Source organism: Manacus candei, unplaced genomic scaffold, assembly GCF_025592945.1.
Source record: "Manacus candei isolate 608988 ecotype Guabito, Panama unplaced genomic scaffold, ASM2559294v1 h1tg000026l, whole genome shotgun sequence".
In the NCBI taxonomy this organism is placed as follows: Eukaryota; Metazoa; Chordata; class Aves; order Passeriformes; family Pipridae; genus Manacus; species Manacus candei.
This window is the reverse complement of record NW_026138074.1, coordinates 1033571-1049066: the sequence shown is the minus strand read 5'-3', so window position 1 is coordinate 1049066 and position 15496 is coordinate 1033571. Positions and strand designations below refer to the sequence as shown.

The 15496-nt window shown below is 42.0% G+C and overlaps 1 protein-coding gene across 7 annotated transcripts in view; it reads right to left on the bottom strand.

The window, feature by feature from the left end:
- Nucleotides 1-687: 687 nt before the first annotated feature.
- Nucleotides 688-15496, bottom strand: part of ZDHHC3 (zinc finger DHHC-type palmitoyltransferase 3) — a 37271-nt gene continuing 22462 nt past the window's right edge. For 4 of the 7 annotated variants that reach the window (XM_051789204.1, XM_051789203.1, XM_051789202.1 and 1 more), the window contains exons 5-8: nt 14615-14696; nt 12688-12818; nt 4255-4531; nt 688-1062 (exon numbers count right to left, since the gene is read on the bottom strand). In XM_051789204.1, the coding sequence (XP_051645164.1) occupies nt 4292-4531; nt 12688-12818; nt 14615-14696 (453 nt within the window). In that variant the 3' untranslated portion in view covers nt 688-1062; nt 4255-4291. The other 3 variants (XM_051789207.1, XM_051789206.1, XM_051789208.1) reach the window with 3 other exon arrangements.

Genomic DNA, 15496 nt, shown 5'->3' with positions numbered 1-15496 from the left:
ATAGCTCCAAACTCACCCCCTGCTAAGGATCAGAGCTTGTGATGGTGCCAGCTTCAGACAACGATGGGTGTGAGCCTGGGGCAAGGGCCAGCAGTGCTGTGGTCCTCCATGGGACCTCCCAGGGACCTCACTGCACCATGGGCTGCTGTGTAGCTCAAGGAACATTTTAAGCAAATCCCTCCTGGGTGATTCCCTCTCCCTCCTAGCTAACCATCTGGAGAATGTACTGGCATGCACCTTTTCTTGCCTTTAGAGCACAGAAAGGGCAAACCTGGCACAGTCACCCCAAACACCATTTTTCATACATTTCTTCCCATGCCACCTCTTTTGGGGGTTTTCAGGCATTTTTGGAAGAAGTACCATCTCCAGCTGCATTACCAGTGCTTCCCTAGAAATGTACAACCCCTGCTCTTCCCCTTCCACCCTGAATGCTGCTGGATTACAGGTAGAACCTTGATGGCAATGTACATCTGGAGTTCTTCCAGCCACTGTCACACAGAAGGCAACAGCTGTGCACAGCTGGAGCCCACCACTGCACTGCACATTCCAGCAACCCCCGAGCCCACTTTTAGCAAGGGATTGTCCTGCCCCACAGCATCACCACAGCATGGCCAGCAGCAGTCTGACACTGGGGTTTCCAGTATTTCCATGAGTAAAGAGAAAATTAAGTCACACAGTAACATAGGGGGTTATTTATTTGTTTATTTAAAAGGCAAATGCTCGAGCATTAAGGCCACAGAGTGGGAAAAAGAAATGGTGACTACATCAGATTATGTGCCACCCCATAAAAAGGGAGGAGGAAAAAAAAAGGAAGGGCAAAAAAGAAAGTTTTAACCCCTCTCTTGTGTTTCAGAGGTGGCTGCTGGGCCACAGAAGGGGGTCAGGTTGCCCTGACCCCTGCTGCCCCTCTGCTCACGGTGTTCTGGTGCCCCACAGCAGCACTGGGTCCCCAAGAAGCCATCTCCTGTGGTGGCACAGCAGAGTGGGAGCTCCTCTCTGCAGGCAGAGTGGGTGCAGGGTCCATGTGCATCGTGTCCATAGTGTAGGGAGGAGCAGGTGATCCTTGGCAGATGAAGTATTAGTTCTTTAGTAAATACAATAGCAACTGGAGGCATGAAAAGGAGTTACAAACAGCAAAAAATATTTTTAAGAGATGTAAATTCTTTACTTGCATAGAAAACCTGCTGTAGAAGACACCAGGTAAGAAGTACAAGAACACTTTCCACGTCTGACATGGCACTGTCCATCACATATTAACACCTCACATCAGAGCAGTGATGGGATTGCCAGTAGACCATGTCCCACACTGAGCAGTGCAGAGGCAGCATCCTCCCCAGCCCCCCACCACAAGCATCATTTCCAGGAGAGCCTTCCCTGGGACCTAGCAAGGTCCAGCCAGAACCCAGATGGGACTACAGCAGCATGGCTTGAAGATGAAGGTATGATTAAACAAGGGGCAAGACAAACCTATTGCAGCATGGAGCAAAGGAAAGGAAAATGGAGGGTTTGGTTTCAACTTCATGAAAATCATGTTTGGTCTCAAGCGACCACATAAATCATCAAAGAAGGAGGTTTATACTAAAGATGTGGATAAAACAGATTTTTCCAACTTTTGAAGACTTCTGTGACTTCTGACAGTTGTCACACTACACTGAGACAGAGGAGATACACCAAGGGGTACTGAGACTTTGGGAGGGGAGAAAGAAGAGGAGGACAAGGGGGACTGACAGCCAAGAAACACCAGAACTGATGTGTTGGACATAAGAAATCACCCCACCAGGTCGTGGGGGCACCAGAGCTGGGGCTGGGCTGGTTGTCCATGCTCTGCATAAGGCACAGGGACATGTCCCTATCTCTCACTCAAACTGTAATTTGAGGAGGGGAGACGGCTGTTCTGGCTCTCACCCTCCTCTTCACACCATTTTTCCAGAAATGCCAGTACCTGAGGAACAATACAAGAGGTGGGAAACAGAAGCAAAGGACTCCGGTTCTCATGATGAGGTGAACCAGGTTTGAGAGTGGAGAAGAAAATATGCTGCCTGCATCCATGCCTACCCAAAACCACGTTAGTGGCATCTGTGTCCTGAGAAATGCAGGACATGGGGGTCTCTCCCAAGCTGATGTTCCCATATACCTGCCTCAAGGTGATTTTCAGCCATTATCTAGTTTCTCCCTGTATCACCATTCCCACTGCAGACACAGCACCAGAGGCAGGGATGTTAACTGGATGCAGAGGCACAGCAGCAAGCCAAAATTAGAAAACACAAGCTAAAAAGGGCACTCTTACTCTTCCTCCTTCAACATCCCCATTACTCCCTACAGAAAATCCCTTATAGATGTGAGTGTGCCCCTGACATCCCTTTCCTGTGGGATGCTGACAGAAGTAGGAAAGCTTCTTCCCTCGGTATCCCACTGCTGCACAGGGCAAAGACACTCAAGACCTGATGTCTAAATGACATGAGAGGGTACCTCGTTGCCCCTCAAATGCAGGGTGCTTCCCTTTACCCAAAAGGTTATAAATACACAGTTCCTAATGGTTTTTTCTAGATCTATTTTTCACTGACAAAGAGGACAGACATCCAGAGGGAAGAGGGGATGGGACAACTGTTCATAAATACGCCCTGGATTTTAGCAAGAACAAACTGTGTTCTTAAACAGTCAAGGCACTCCGTTTGTTTCCAGTACCTTTGCCAGAAAAAGGCAGAGGACAAGTCCAGGAGAGAATCTCATCCCTCCACAGCAGCCCTGAATGTCACATCATTAATACATCCTAAGATGCTTTTTTGGGGTAAAAATGTTTTTAAAAATCCTGCATAAATTCCATTTGATATCACTCCTATAAATAATAAAATTTCATATAGGTCTTTCACAATACCATGCTTTCATCCCAAAACCTCCTTTCTCTTACTTTTGAGAGGAAGCAGTTATCTTTGGTCCATGTTACAGGGGAAGAGGAGATAAAATCAAGCATGTTCTGTGGTAGGAAAACCAGGAACACGTATCTAATGACAACTGAGCTAAGGGATATGGCAGAAGGGAAAAACCCCCAAACACTTGAAAAACAGTCTAAATTAAAATTACCCTGACATCTGGAGGATGCCAAGTGTTTGTAGTGCATCTGAATACAGGGCCTAGCAACTCCTCTGCATGACTTTGCTGCAACTACTGCCACCTGCAGTGATGCCTTCCTTGAGAGATGTATGTTCCTTCTACAGAATTCACCAGGAGCTTGCTGCAAAATTAGAGTAATGAAACCCTGTGCAGTGGCATGTACTGTTAGGACAACGTTAAACCACAGTAAGATTAAGAGGCACTATTCATTCTCAACTAACTCTAGCTATCAAGAAAAGAAAAAAAAGAGAGACATCTAAATTAGACAAGTCAAATGGAGAGATGGCAGTACCTCCATCAGCAGGGTGTTCCTCTCTCTCTCTCTCTGACTGCAGAAATAGCCCCGGTACCTGGCCTAGACAATTTGTCTGCTTTCTGGGCTGCAGAGGTTGGCCAGGCAGCTCCTGCTCCACACATCTTGTGTGCAAACAAACCGGGGTAAAAGTTCAATGGCAGGGCCGACATTTGCCTGTTCTTGGCTGCACTTGCCACAGGCGAATGCTCCTGGCCAGCCTGGCACCACCACAAGCCCACCAGCTCTGACAAGCACCACCAGTCTTGGGCAGTCCCATAAGCACAGAGGGTAAAAATTTACCCCTGGCGATACTTCAGAGCCCAAAGGAATTACACCCAGGGCGAGCTCATCCATCTGCTGCATCCATAACCCTGTATCCCACCTCTGCTAAGACCTGCACACCAGCAACTTTCATAACCCATAAGCAGCATCCATATGATGAGATGGGCTAAACAGGATGCGTTTTTCACAAAAACTTTCAGAGCTGGGCTAATCTTGCCATCACACATTTAGTCCTCCAAAAGGCTGTAAGAACAAAGATTAACCAGACACCCTAGTTAACCAGACTTCCACATTTCTGGGAACTGGAACCATTCTATCTGACAATTATAAACTGTCCTTAAAGGCCATGTAAGAAAAGCTCAATAAAGCAGCTGGAACAGGTCTGAAAAAGAGCTTATGAACCTCCTCACTTATAAAGCTCTCTCTGGAGATTTGCATTGCTTCCGCTAGTGCTGTACCCAGCTTCCAGACAAACGGTCCTGAATTTTTTAATGCACCAAAACTATGCTAAAAAACAACACCTTAAATCTCCAGGACGAAAAGTTATTAAAAAAAAAAAAAAACACCTGAAAGCTTCTCCTGGCATCGTGGAGGATGCTTTGCTTATTCATGTATCTGGATGGCAACGTCTCGAGCGAGAAACTGCTCGATTTCTTCTTGGGTCAGTATTTCAGACGCAGGAGCTGCTGCCACCGCTTCAGCCGGTGCCGGCCTCTCGCAGTTCAGGTTTGAAAAAGGGTTGAACCAACCCAAAGAGAAGGTACCGCCGAATGCCAGCTTCATTCCTTCCCAGCCGCTGATCTTCTCCCAGGTTGGCTTCTGATTTTTAAGTCGCTCAATACCCTGCAAGAAGAGAAGACTTCAGGGTCGTCTCACATTTATAGCAGGTATTTGGGCATTGTAGCACACACAGAACTGCCTATCTATAGCCAGATTGATGCTATTTGAGTTCGGGTTAACAATGAAGACAGACATCTTGCATTAGTGAGAGTTTCATCTCTGAATTTAACAACAAAACCCTAAACAATCTGAATCTTGTGGACATATTTTGGCATCAGTTGCTATGGATGCCTACAGTACAGAGACGGCTCCTGAAAAGCCAGCCTTTTGGGAAACATGGATCTCTTCTCACACGGCTTTTTGAATACCTCCAAGGAGAGACAAAATACAGTTAGAACTTAAGAGTTTCACCTTATGTGGGTATTTTTGAAATAGCTTAGATACAGGCAAAATACTGCACCTTTTTCCAGGAATCAGGAATTTACCAGTGCCACACCTAGAAGCTTGCTCTGTCCCAGTTAAGAGCAAATATTTAAGAACACAATTTCCATTTACCAAATTGTCAAAAAAAAATCACAATGCAAGCCAGATAGCTCACTGGAAGGTGAGAAATTCTGTACAGGTGGAAGTGGAGGCTTAAAAAAAGGACTGGAACCTTAGTCAGTCAATATTCTGATTCATTCTCCCTCCAAGAACATTGCTTTTAGTAAAGCAAACATTTTCATTGTACTTAAAGAACAGATACAGCAAATCTGGGCAGCAACATTTTTTCCTTGGTAGCCTTTTCCATGTAGAAATAAAGAACTAAAATTTATTTTCTTAATATATTTTTTTAAGGCTACCAGTGTGAAACAGGGCACAATTTTTTATGCACATCTTCTGTATCATGTAAGAGAGGAGTCAGATCTGCAGCTGGGTAGGATACACTCACAATGACATACAAATGACCACAGAAAGTCTGTTCTTAGAGAAGCGAGAACACTGGATCCCAGTTCTGAGAAACTCAAGGAAAGGGAAAAAACGAGCAAATTCAGTTAAAACTGTATGAAAGAAGGGTATTAGAAGAGCTGGATGAACGATACACTTGTCACGTCCTAATTCTACAGATTTTTCTTAACGACACACTACATTCAAAGCTTTGCAGTGGGGGGAAACAAATACACGCAGGAGCTCAAGCAGCACAGCTGCACTCACAGTCAGCCTTACAAATAACACCATAGCAGCAGCCCAGTTTTGCAATAACATTGAGTCAGCATGAGCAGACCCAGGAGAAAACACACCATAAATTGAAGCACTACGTGCAAAGCTTTTTTGAGCTTCATTCATGCCCCGTTTCTCTGTGCTGACTTAGGAGAAACCCAGCAGTGAATGTGAAGAAAGGAATGACACGACACCAAATAGGAATTCTTCAGGGTTGCAATTTTAGGAAAAAGTCAAGCCCTGAAGGACTTTGAATGCTAAGCACAGGCCTGCAGCCCCTCGCTCTGCTCCCAAGCTTGCAAATGTACAGTTTCAAGAGCTCCAGGGAAAAATCCCTTGCAGCCTCTGGTCTCTTGGGATACCACACTTGGTGCTGCTGCAGCCATGGCCCGACCTTACCTCCCTGCTGGGCAAGCTGGGAGAGGAGCAGTGCTAGTACACAGCAGAGCGTTTTAGCACTACCATGTGCTCTTCCTCCAGGATACTCCATTTCCAGCACCCAGTGGCTGTGCAACCGGGAGGCAGAGGCTTTAGCAGCTGAAAGCAGAAGACCACCTTTGCTTGTTGGCTGTTCCTTAGTGAACTGCAGAAACTTCCCATGCATTAGTAACAAACTGGCACCACGACTGCAGCACTTACTGTGTGAGTATCTAGAGAGAAGGAAAACAAGTAGCACAGAGCAGGAGGAGAGACAGACACCAAGCATTTAAACCCTTCCCTGGCAGCACAAGCTTTAACCCTGCCCTCAATCACGTGCTTAATCTGTTTCGATCCCTGCTGCCATCTAGATTGGGAATACAGATTTGGAACACTTCTGGGCAGCAACCCCTCCTTTCCTCCCAAAAAAAACATCGCTCACCTGCTCCGCACAGCATCTGCTAACCAAGGAGATAAGCAAGGTCAGGCTGAGGCTGTGCTAATGCCAATTAGGCAGCACTTCATCAGAGCAGGGAGGGGCATACTTTCTCTCTCTCAGCCTGACCTCACTAATCCCTTCAAAGCACGTATTCAAAATAAGCACAAGTTTTATAATTGTATCTTGATCTAATTTGGCTGCCAGCCACATGGTCAGTAGGGTGTGAGGTTATGCCTTAAAAAGAATTTAAGAGGATGGAGGGAAAGCACAGCTGTTGAAGACATTTTGTCACTATTTAATGGAACTTAATTTAAATATATATATATTATATTTACATAAAATCTCTCACCATTACTTTAGAAAGTGGGAATTTTGTATATCGAATTAAACCAACACCTGTTTATCTTTCCCATAATGCATCATGGTCTTTCACTATTCTAAGTTATATAATTTTGAACCAATACTGAAAAAAAGACATAAACCAAGAAATATAAAATACTGGACACTCCCACTTCAGTAAGAGGTACATCACTGCAAACATGGGGACAGTAAGATAAGGTTGACCTGTGGCCACTATGATGCTGGAGGATATACCCTGTTTCCCCCACTATTGCCCTCAGTATCTGCTCCTGTCCAGTGCCAGAGGATGGTGGGCTGCGTCGCCTGACCCAGAAACGATCTGCGGGGCAGCTCTTGCATGTTAGAAGCAATGCATTAATGTCTTTTAATGCACCTTCAAAATATGAAAGAGCAAAATGAAAAGACAAGCACTGTGACAATTTGATGGTTAAGACACTGAAAGCATTGTCATCGGAAATCATGATTAAGGCAGACTTTTTCTTACAGCACTTCCTTGCACTTATTTCTGCTTGGAGTACCACTTAGCTTTCCAATACAGAAGCACCCCGATTTGAGTTTGATTTCAATTTCTCTTGGTCAAGCTAAAACAGAACAAGCACCTGGAAATGGGTTGTCCTGCCCAAGAAAATACTTTACAGAAGCAAACCAATTTGTCTTTCTCATATTAATACTGACTCCCATTTAGTATCATTCAAATTGTACCATCAAGTTGCACAGCTCAAGTAAAACTGAGGACCCTCAGTTACTGCCACACACACACCTGACAGGTACCAATGGCATTTCTGTGATGATGCCTCATTTAAAAAAAAAACAGTTTGACTGAAAACATCAATACTGCATAATGCTGTTAAACAATTTGCATTTGTTTGAAACAAGAAAAACTTGGTAGTTACACATTTTTCCACAGTGGTCAAAATGCCAGAACAGCATAACCAATCTTCCTCCAAGATGCATAACCAACAAGGTTAATTAAAATAAAGCCAAACAGGAATGTAGAATTTATAACTGAAGAAATTTTTAAAGCAGTGAACTGAACTAAGAGATGCATTCATTAGTTAATTGCCTAAGTCACTAAAGCCTCTCCCTTCAATATATCTGATTTTGCATCAGATATATTGAGGGCCGGATTCTCTACCAGTTCAAGTTACCACGCACACGTGCCTCACTGGCTGAACTGACCCTGGCCAAAGATCCAGCCCTTAATTTTTAAGCTGGGAGGATTCTCTGAGAAACACCATTGCAAACTAAAATCAGAGTTACAACCTCTCCCAAGTGGAGACATAAACCCCCTGATTAACAGGTCAGTGTATTACCAATTAACTCATTTTTAAACTTAAAAGCCGATCACTTAGTTAATTGACTTTTGTATGCTTCTGCCTGCTCACAAATGGAAGTGAAAGTTCAGAAAACCATTACAGATTTTTCCCAACATTTGAAGCAAAGAAAGAAAGAACAGCAAACAAGTTTTTGCAAAAGTTTTATTGCATTTGTTTTCCATATGGAAGCATTGACAGATTGAAAAGATGCAGCATTCACACTACTTCCAAAATGAGACATCCATTAAATTTCTCCTTCCCCAATCTCCCTCCCTTTCCCCGTGGCTTTGAAGCAGTCTAAACAGGTTAGTTTCCAAAAAAATACCATTTTATTTTAAACCAAGGAAAGAAAAGATTCCTTGGAAGTCATAGACACAGCTGATTTGTATACTTCCTTTGTCTGCAATTCATCTGATGAGCCCATGGGAGTCACAATCCAAAAATATAAAAAAATTCCTGCCAGAACACAAGATGTCAGTTGTAGTTATGAATGGTTTAGCTTTACCCGTTTTTGGAATGCCTTCTGTCCCTCCCACTTCCATCACCACACAGTTCATAACAGCATGCATGCTCCTTATCATAAACATTTCCCAATTTAAAACACACATATATGTGTGTGCATTTACACACACACACACACACGTATGTACAAATATCAGAAAAGACTTACAAAGCTCTAAACCAGGGCAATGCTAAGAATATAGAATTAATCACCCTGGTATACTTACACATCCCATCAATATGAGTCTTTATAGTAATCTGGGCATCATGTCATTTTTTTCACGTTAACACTGTTTAGCAGGCATTGCTCTATCAAGTCATTTACCAAGACAAACACACACAAAGAACATGATTCTGCTATTCTAAACACTTGAAAATTAGCTTTCTTCCTTTCCTGCAAGTGTAAGGCATTTAATAATCCAAAGAGTCTTCTAAATCTGCCACAGTTATCCTAAAAGGGCAACAATTTCCTGCACACTAGGGAGGGAACAGACAAAATAATGCCAGAAAGATGGAATCAGTTCTGTGGCTGGAAGGAAAAAAGAGTGTGGGGTGGGAATTGGTGTTGGCAACCTTCAAGTACTTTAACTGTATGCAATCACCAGGTCAACTGGCTTTTTTGCTGTGTTGCCTTCTTGTCTTGCACCTTTTGGTACACGAAGTATCTGCTTCCCTGTTTAAGTTCACTTGTGAAAGAGCAACATGCTCCTTCAGGAAGTCCAAAGGTGTCTGTGTAGGGCTGTTGGCACTCACATGTCATCCACAGAGCTCATCACAGTCAGGAGACAGCATGAGAATCTATTCAGAAGAGGTGGGTCATAACAGAGAAGAGAGGATCCCCTTCACATTAGTTATGCCATACAGAAAGCAGAGAGAAACAAATGCCAGTAAAGTTAATGTGATAAAAAAAAAAAAGAAAAAAAAGAAAAAGAAAAAGAAAAGCAGCAGCAGTTTCAGCCAGAGATATAGAATTATCTAAAATGGTGGAATACAGGGCTTTTTTTTCTCTGCAATTATCAGCCATTTAATAGACATAAAAAAGTTCATTTTGCTTTTTGTTTTAAACATTCATGGAAAATTTGTAACAGTAGTGCTGTAATATGTTTCTATTTTAGTGGAAATGCTGGTCAAGAATTCCTCAGACCACATACTGGTACGGGTCTGCTTTTCCTTGGTCTGGTGTTGCGAATGGGCTAAGCCATGCTATAGAGAACGGATGGCCAAATACTGCTTTCATGTTCATCCATTTTGTTTTTTTAGCCCATCTTCTCTCTTCCTTTTTCAACTGTTCTATTCCCTGAAAACAGAAATATCACATTTTCAGTCAAATACTCAGGTTTTGTAGTTCTGGATTCGGGGAGAAGTCTACTCTCAGTTACCCCTTATCCAAAGGATGGTGTAAGAAAATACAAATGTACCTGTATTGCCTTTCCTTTTCTTCTCACTGCTTTATATTAAAAAATATTAAGGCTGTAGATCGTTCATTGGAAATAAAATTACTTTCAATTTGTTCAGTCCTAGATACTTCAGAAACATTTTAAGACCTGACATCCAATCGTCTGTGATGTCAAATAAAAAAAAACCCACCACTTAAAACCAAACAAAAAGTATGTGCTTTAATGGCTGAACGCATCATGTGCTAACCAGATGGAAAAGTTTTAGAAGAATCCATTATAAGCTTGCAGACAAAAAAACCAAACCAAACCAAAACAAAACAAAAAACCCCACAAACCCAAAGATAATCTCTGTAATGCTCCCAGATTCACCAAGCAAGTTCAGGAAGTGCCCATGGCTCAGTGTAGCTGAGTCTACCTCTTGTCTCTTTGTATGTCATTAGAATCACTGCTAAAACATGCATGGGCTGACAGCAGGGAGAAAGGGTTAAATAAGACACTGATTCGAAGAAATCATTGGCATCGTTTAGTAAAGGTTAGAGGCAGAACAAAAATAAGCCATCAAGCAATCAGTTGAAACATTCACTAGTAAAACATTAAAAAAAAAATTAAAAATTCCACATTGTGTCTAAAACCCACAGAGTGAATTTGGTCTTTCAGGAAAGCCATATATGCCTGGCTGCCACAGAAGCAAAATGAACAAGTGCAGTCACTGTAGAGCATTACTCTTCCACGGGTAGCAGCAGGCAGATGACTCTGTTCTTTAACTCTGCACCTTTTGCAAGGTAAGGTTTCTCCTGACCTACATGTCTCTCCCATGCTATGAATTAACGCATTGCAACACATCTTTGTGTCTCAAATTACCGGTGCTAGGAGCTCTGAAGAACACAGCATGGGTCAACTGCAGGAGTTGTGCTGATCCCTGGTAAATGCCACCTCCAGAGACAAGAGCAAAATACCAGGGCTCTGGGTCCCTTCAGGCAGAAAGGAACCATCTTGGTGGGACAGCATTCTCAAGATAAGGAATGATGTCTCCCAGTGATTGGAAGAGAAAGGTGAAAAAAGGGTAAGACACAGCCCTGCTGTCTAAAATGTGAAGTAAAACACAGCAAGAGAGCACAACAAGAAGAATTTCACCTGGAAATATTCCTCTGCTCAAAACAGATTGTTTGCCAGACACAGCTAGCTCAATGCTAGCAAATCAACAATGAGACATTCCACAGAGCTAAATCCTTTGTGGGTACATATTCGAAAAAGAAAACAAAAATGAAAACACACAACCCAACAGGGGGAGACCATATTTCACTTATTTTTTATTTTAGATTGTTGCATTGTTCCTTTAACATCTATAAGTCCCCAGAATTAGAGGGAAAGGGAAAATCTGGGCAACTTATTTGGTTGCCCTGCTGTAGGAAGCAGCTTCTAAAAATTCTTGACAGGTTTCAAAGACAGAGAAATTCAAATGATAATTTCACAGGTAGCATTGCTAATTTACACACTTATTGATAAACTCAAGCTCAGCAGAATCTGTAGAACACTGTATTTCTTCCTGGGGCTCCCCATCAGAAAGAACAATGAAGTCTTCCTCTGAACATAGAAGAGCCACAGGTGGAACATCAGCCTCTTGCAGAAGCCAAGCATTAAAAAAAAGCACTGCAAAAAAAAAACGTGGGAGCAATGGGCTCTTACAGCATATGACGCCAATCACAGCTCTCCAGTGGCAGCAAATATACCTATTCTAGCTTCCACTGGCCATGGGCAATCAAGGGGAAAGAAACCTAAAGGAGGCAGGGGAGGAAAGAAGAGCTGTCACTCTTTTAAGACTATCACTTCTCTCCAACCACACCAGTCAATTCAATTATATCTGAGCGTGCTTGGTGAAGACTAGAAGTATTCACAAGTGTGGGAACACACCCAGGAGTCACCAGCTCCATCTTTACAGAAGTGGGAAAATGCAGGGATACAGGATGGGCTGCAACACTGCTATGTAACCTCTACTATGCCACCCTTGAATTGGGGATGATTTGATGGCTTTCCAGCAGACTGTAACCAGCAGGCTTACATGAGCCTACTCCACTCCCTTTTCTTTTTCCATCTGGCAAGAGTTTTTGAACTATTTAATAAGTAGCCAAAACTAGAAAATCTTCCAGGCTAAAAGAAGTCTCTGTGTGTTTGTGTATATGTATCCCTCCCCCACCTACTCATCTTGGCTTTCCAGTACATTAACCTGTAAATAGTGACAATCAGAGCACAGCTGAGTTTCAGACAATACCAATGAAAAAGCAAAGAGAAAGAGGTTCTTGAATCCATAGGGAAAAACACTCTCTACAGAGTAATCCCAGTTACCAATACCTACTTTATTGCAGGTACTATCAAAACAGCACCCCAGCCAATACCTAGGCATACACTACTTCCCACAGTAACCTTCAGGGACCACAATCCAGCACTGTGATAGCTCAGTTTATTACACTGGATCTTTCCTCAAGGGGTGCATGAACCTTCTGTGCAATGAGGTAAAAACCTGTAACCCTTCACTGTTTCTACAAATGGTGAGAGAGACAAGGTAAAGGAGAGAGGGTGTGAGACACTCACCGTTTCATCGGTGCAGATGGAGTGTACTTGGGTCCCAAACATAACTGAGGTGAAGATAAGAAATAGGAGAGCCTCGAAACACAAGAGGATGAGAAGAATCACCGTAGTCGGTGGAGAGAAGGAACTGCATTCTGTGAAGACAAAACAACAGAGTTGGAAAGGTAGACATCAAGTAATGCAGCAGCTGCAAAACACCTGCTAAGCCACAAGTTTTCCATACTCAAACTGACAAATAAATTATATGGTCACCATTCCCAGAAAAGTACACATGGAAGCTTTCACAGTCTTGAGGATATTCAACCATAAAATGATCACTCCCACAATTAAAAAAAAAAAACAACAACAAACAGACAAGCAAATAAACAAAAAAAAAACCCCACACAAACCCTGCAACACTTCAACTTGCTTTTCCATTTCAGTTTTTCCCCAGCATACTGACTAGGACTCTATTCTACTCCATTTCAGCTGTAGCTTCTCTCTTAAACCTCAGTCTTAACAGATTTTCCACAGTGATAAAGTCAATTAGAAATCTCAAGCTGGCAGTCAGGACATGAGGATATGTAGCAACAACCTAAAACCAGAGTATCCTTCTTTCATAACTGCTCTAAGCCGTGACCTAAAGAAGGTCAGATTAAGCCAAATTCTTATTTTTCCTCATAATCTATACTGCAAACTCAAGCAAGAGCTAAAAAAAAACCCAAACCAAGAAGGTAAATACAAAAGAGAAGCAGAAGAAAGGAAGAGGAAGAAAAATGTTATAGGGCCAAGCTCATAGTGTTGAGTGTTGTAAATGTCAGAACATCTCCAGATTTTTTCAAAATCCAAGACTCTCACCAAAAGCCTGTATTTTTCTCATGAGCTGTTAAGCTTTAACAAATACACCATAATCAGAGGCTAACACAATCTGCACAAATGGAAGGAGCTGCAACAACCTATCCATCTCTCATAACAGCTCTCTTCTGCCACCTAAATCTGGGGCAGGTGGGAAAGTGCTTTCCCCACACAAACAGGCTCTGAGGAAGGGGGGTAAAGGAAACTACCTTTTGATGTATCCTTCCCTTTATGGCCCTGGCCACTGTAGTCAAATGCAGTTCTCAGTGACAGCTGGCAGCTGTTTTACAAAGTTTTGAACCACAGAACAACCTTGTCAAACTCAATTCATACGTATATCCTCTGCAATAGTATAAACTAAAACCAGTCATTATATTGAATAACACAACTGAAATTCCAAGAAAAAAAAACCTAATCCTTTTCCAAAAAAATTCAGAAGCAGCACATACATCTGCACACACATTCTTTGACAGCTTGCAGTTTGACTCAGCATTACCTCGAGGATTTCCTATATCCGTTTATGGTTTTAAAAACATATATAGACTGTCTTCATAAAAATTTACTCACTGGCTGATTCAGAGTGAGGGCTGAAGTTTTTATTTTGGCTTTTTTGAGCTGCTTGGGTTCTGGTTTTGGTTTGCCCTTTTTTTTTTTTTTGGAAAGGAATTGTTTGTTCTTGTGAGGGTGGATTTTTGGATCTGAGTTAGCATGTTTTTCTGGCAGTCTTGCAAGAATGATTCACGTTACCCTTTTAAAAAAAGCATATGCATTCCTCTTGTCTTGTGTTGGCATTCAGGAAATTAGTGCTGTGTTCATTTCAACAGTAAGTTATTGCACACATACTTGTTAGGTGTCTTTACATCTCAGCTTTTTCCTAGGCAGTATCAGGTGTAAGTTGAAACAGGACTTTTCAGGACAGAGATCCCAGCAGGTCAAAAAGAATTATAAAGTTCCAGGATTGATCATTAAAAAAAATTTAAAAAGAGATAGTACAGTAGAGCCCTGACAGCATTCTTCTGAAACAAGCAAACTACATTATAAGTTCTTACTCAAAAACTAATCTGATAACTTAATGAGGTATTTTGTTAGTACTCACTTGTCCAGTCTTCTTCAAAGCAATACAAGAAGTGAAATCCCACCATGATTAAAGCATGCAGGGAAATCAGTGCTATATACATCTGAAAAATAAAGGATGTAATATAGGTACCAGGTGAGTTTAAAGACCAAAATGCTACATCTTCCCAATACTTCAAAAAAAGCAAAGTGCTAATGTTTCAAAACAAAACCAAACCACAAACAACTCCAAAAACGATCAAACTCTTCCATCTCCCCTAAACAAGCACCATGAAGCTGGCAAACACCAAGACTACACAGACTCATTCTGGCCTTACTAACAGCTCTGAGCAAATATGAGGGAGACTGCTGAGTTCAAAGCCAGCTGGATACCAAACTCAGCATCCCCTGTCCCAGAGTGGCCTTCCACTCAGTCTAGTGTCCTTATCTCCCCTATGTACAACACAACTTTCAGAGAACAGTAACACTGACATCTAGGTATCACATTGTCAAAGCTTACATCCTTGCTCTTGAGAGCCCTGTAGTCTCCCAGAGAAACAACAGTTAATTTGTTTTAAGCAGAAAATGCACTTTATCTGTTTTCCAGCTTGAGTTCAGAAAAATGATGTATTTGTTTAATAAGCGCTTTCCCTGAGGCAGATGTTTGCATGGAAAATTTCTCTCTGGCTTTAATACTTGGTAGTAAATACTTTTTGTTTTAAACTAGGTCTTAGCTTTGTAACAGAAAGTGTATGTAACAAAAAGTTATAACAGAAACTATATGCAGTACTACACATACATTACAATTTACCAAGACAGGACTAAAAATATGACTCTCCTGAACGTACAAACTCTGACAAAGGTCAGCAGATACTAGAAGTGAGAGAGATTTTGTTAAAAGAAATCCCTGTGGAAGCAGTAAAAG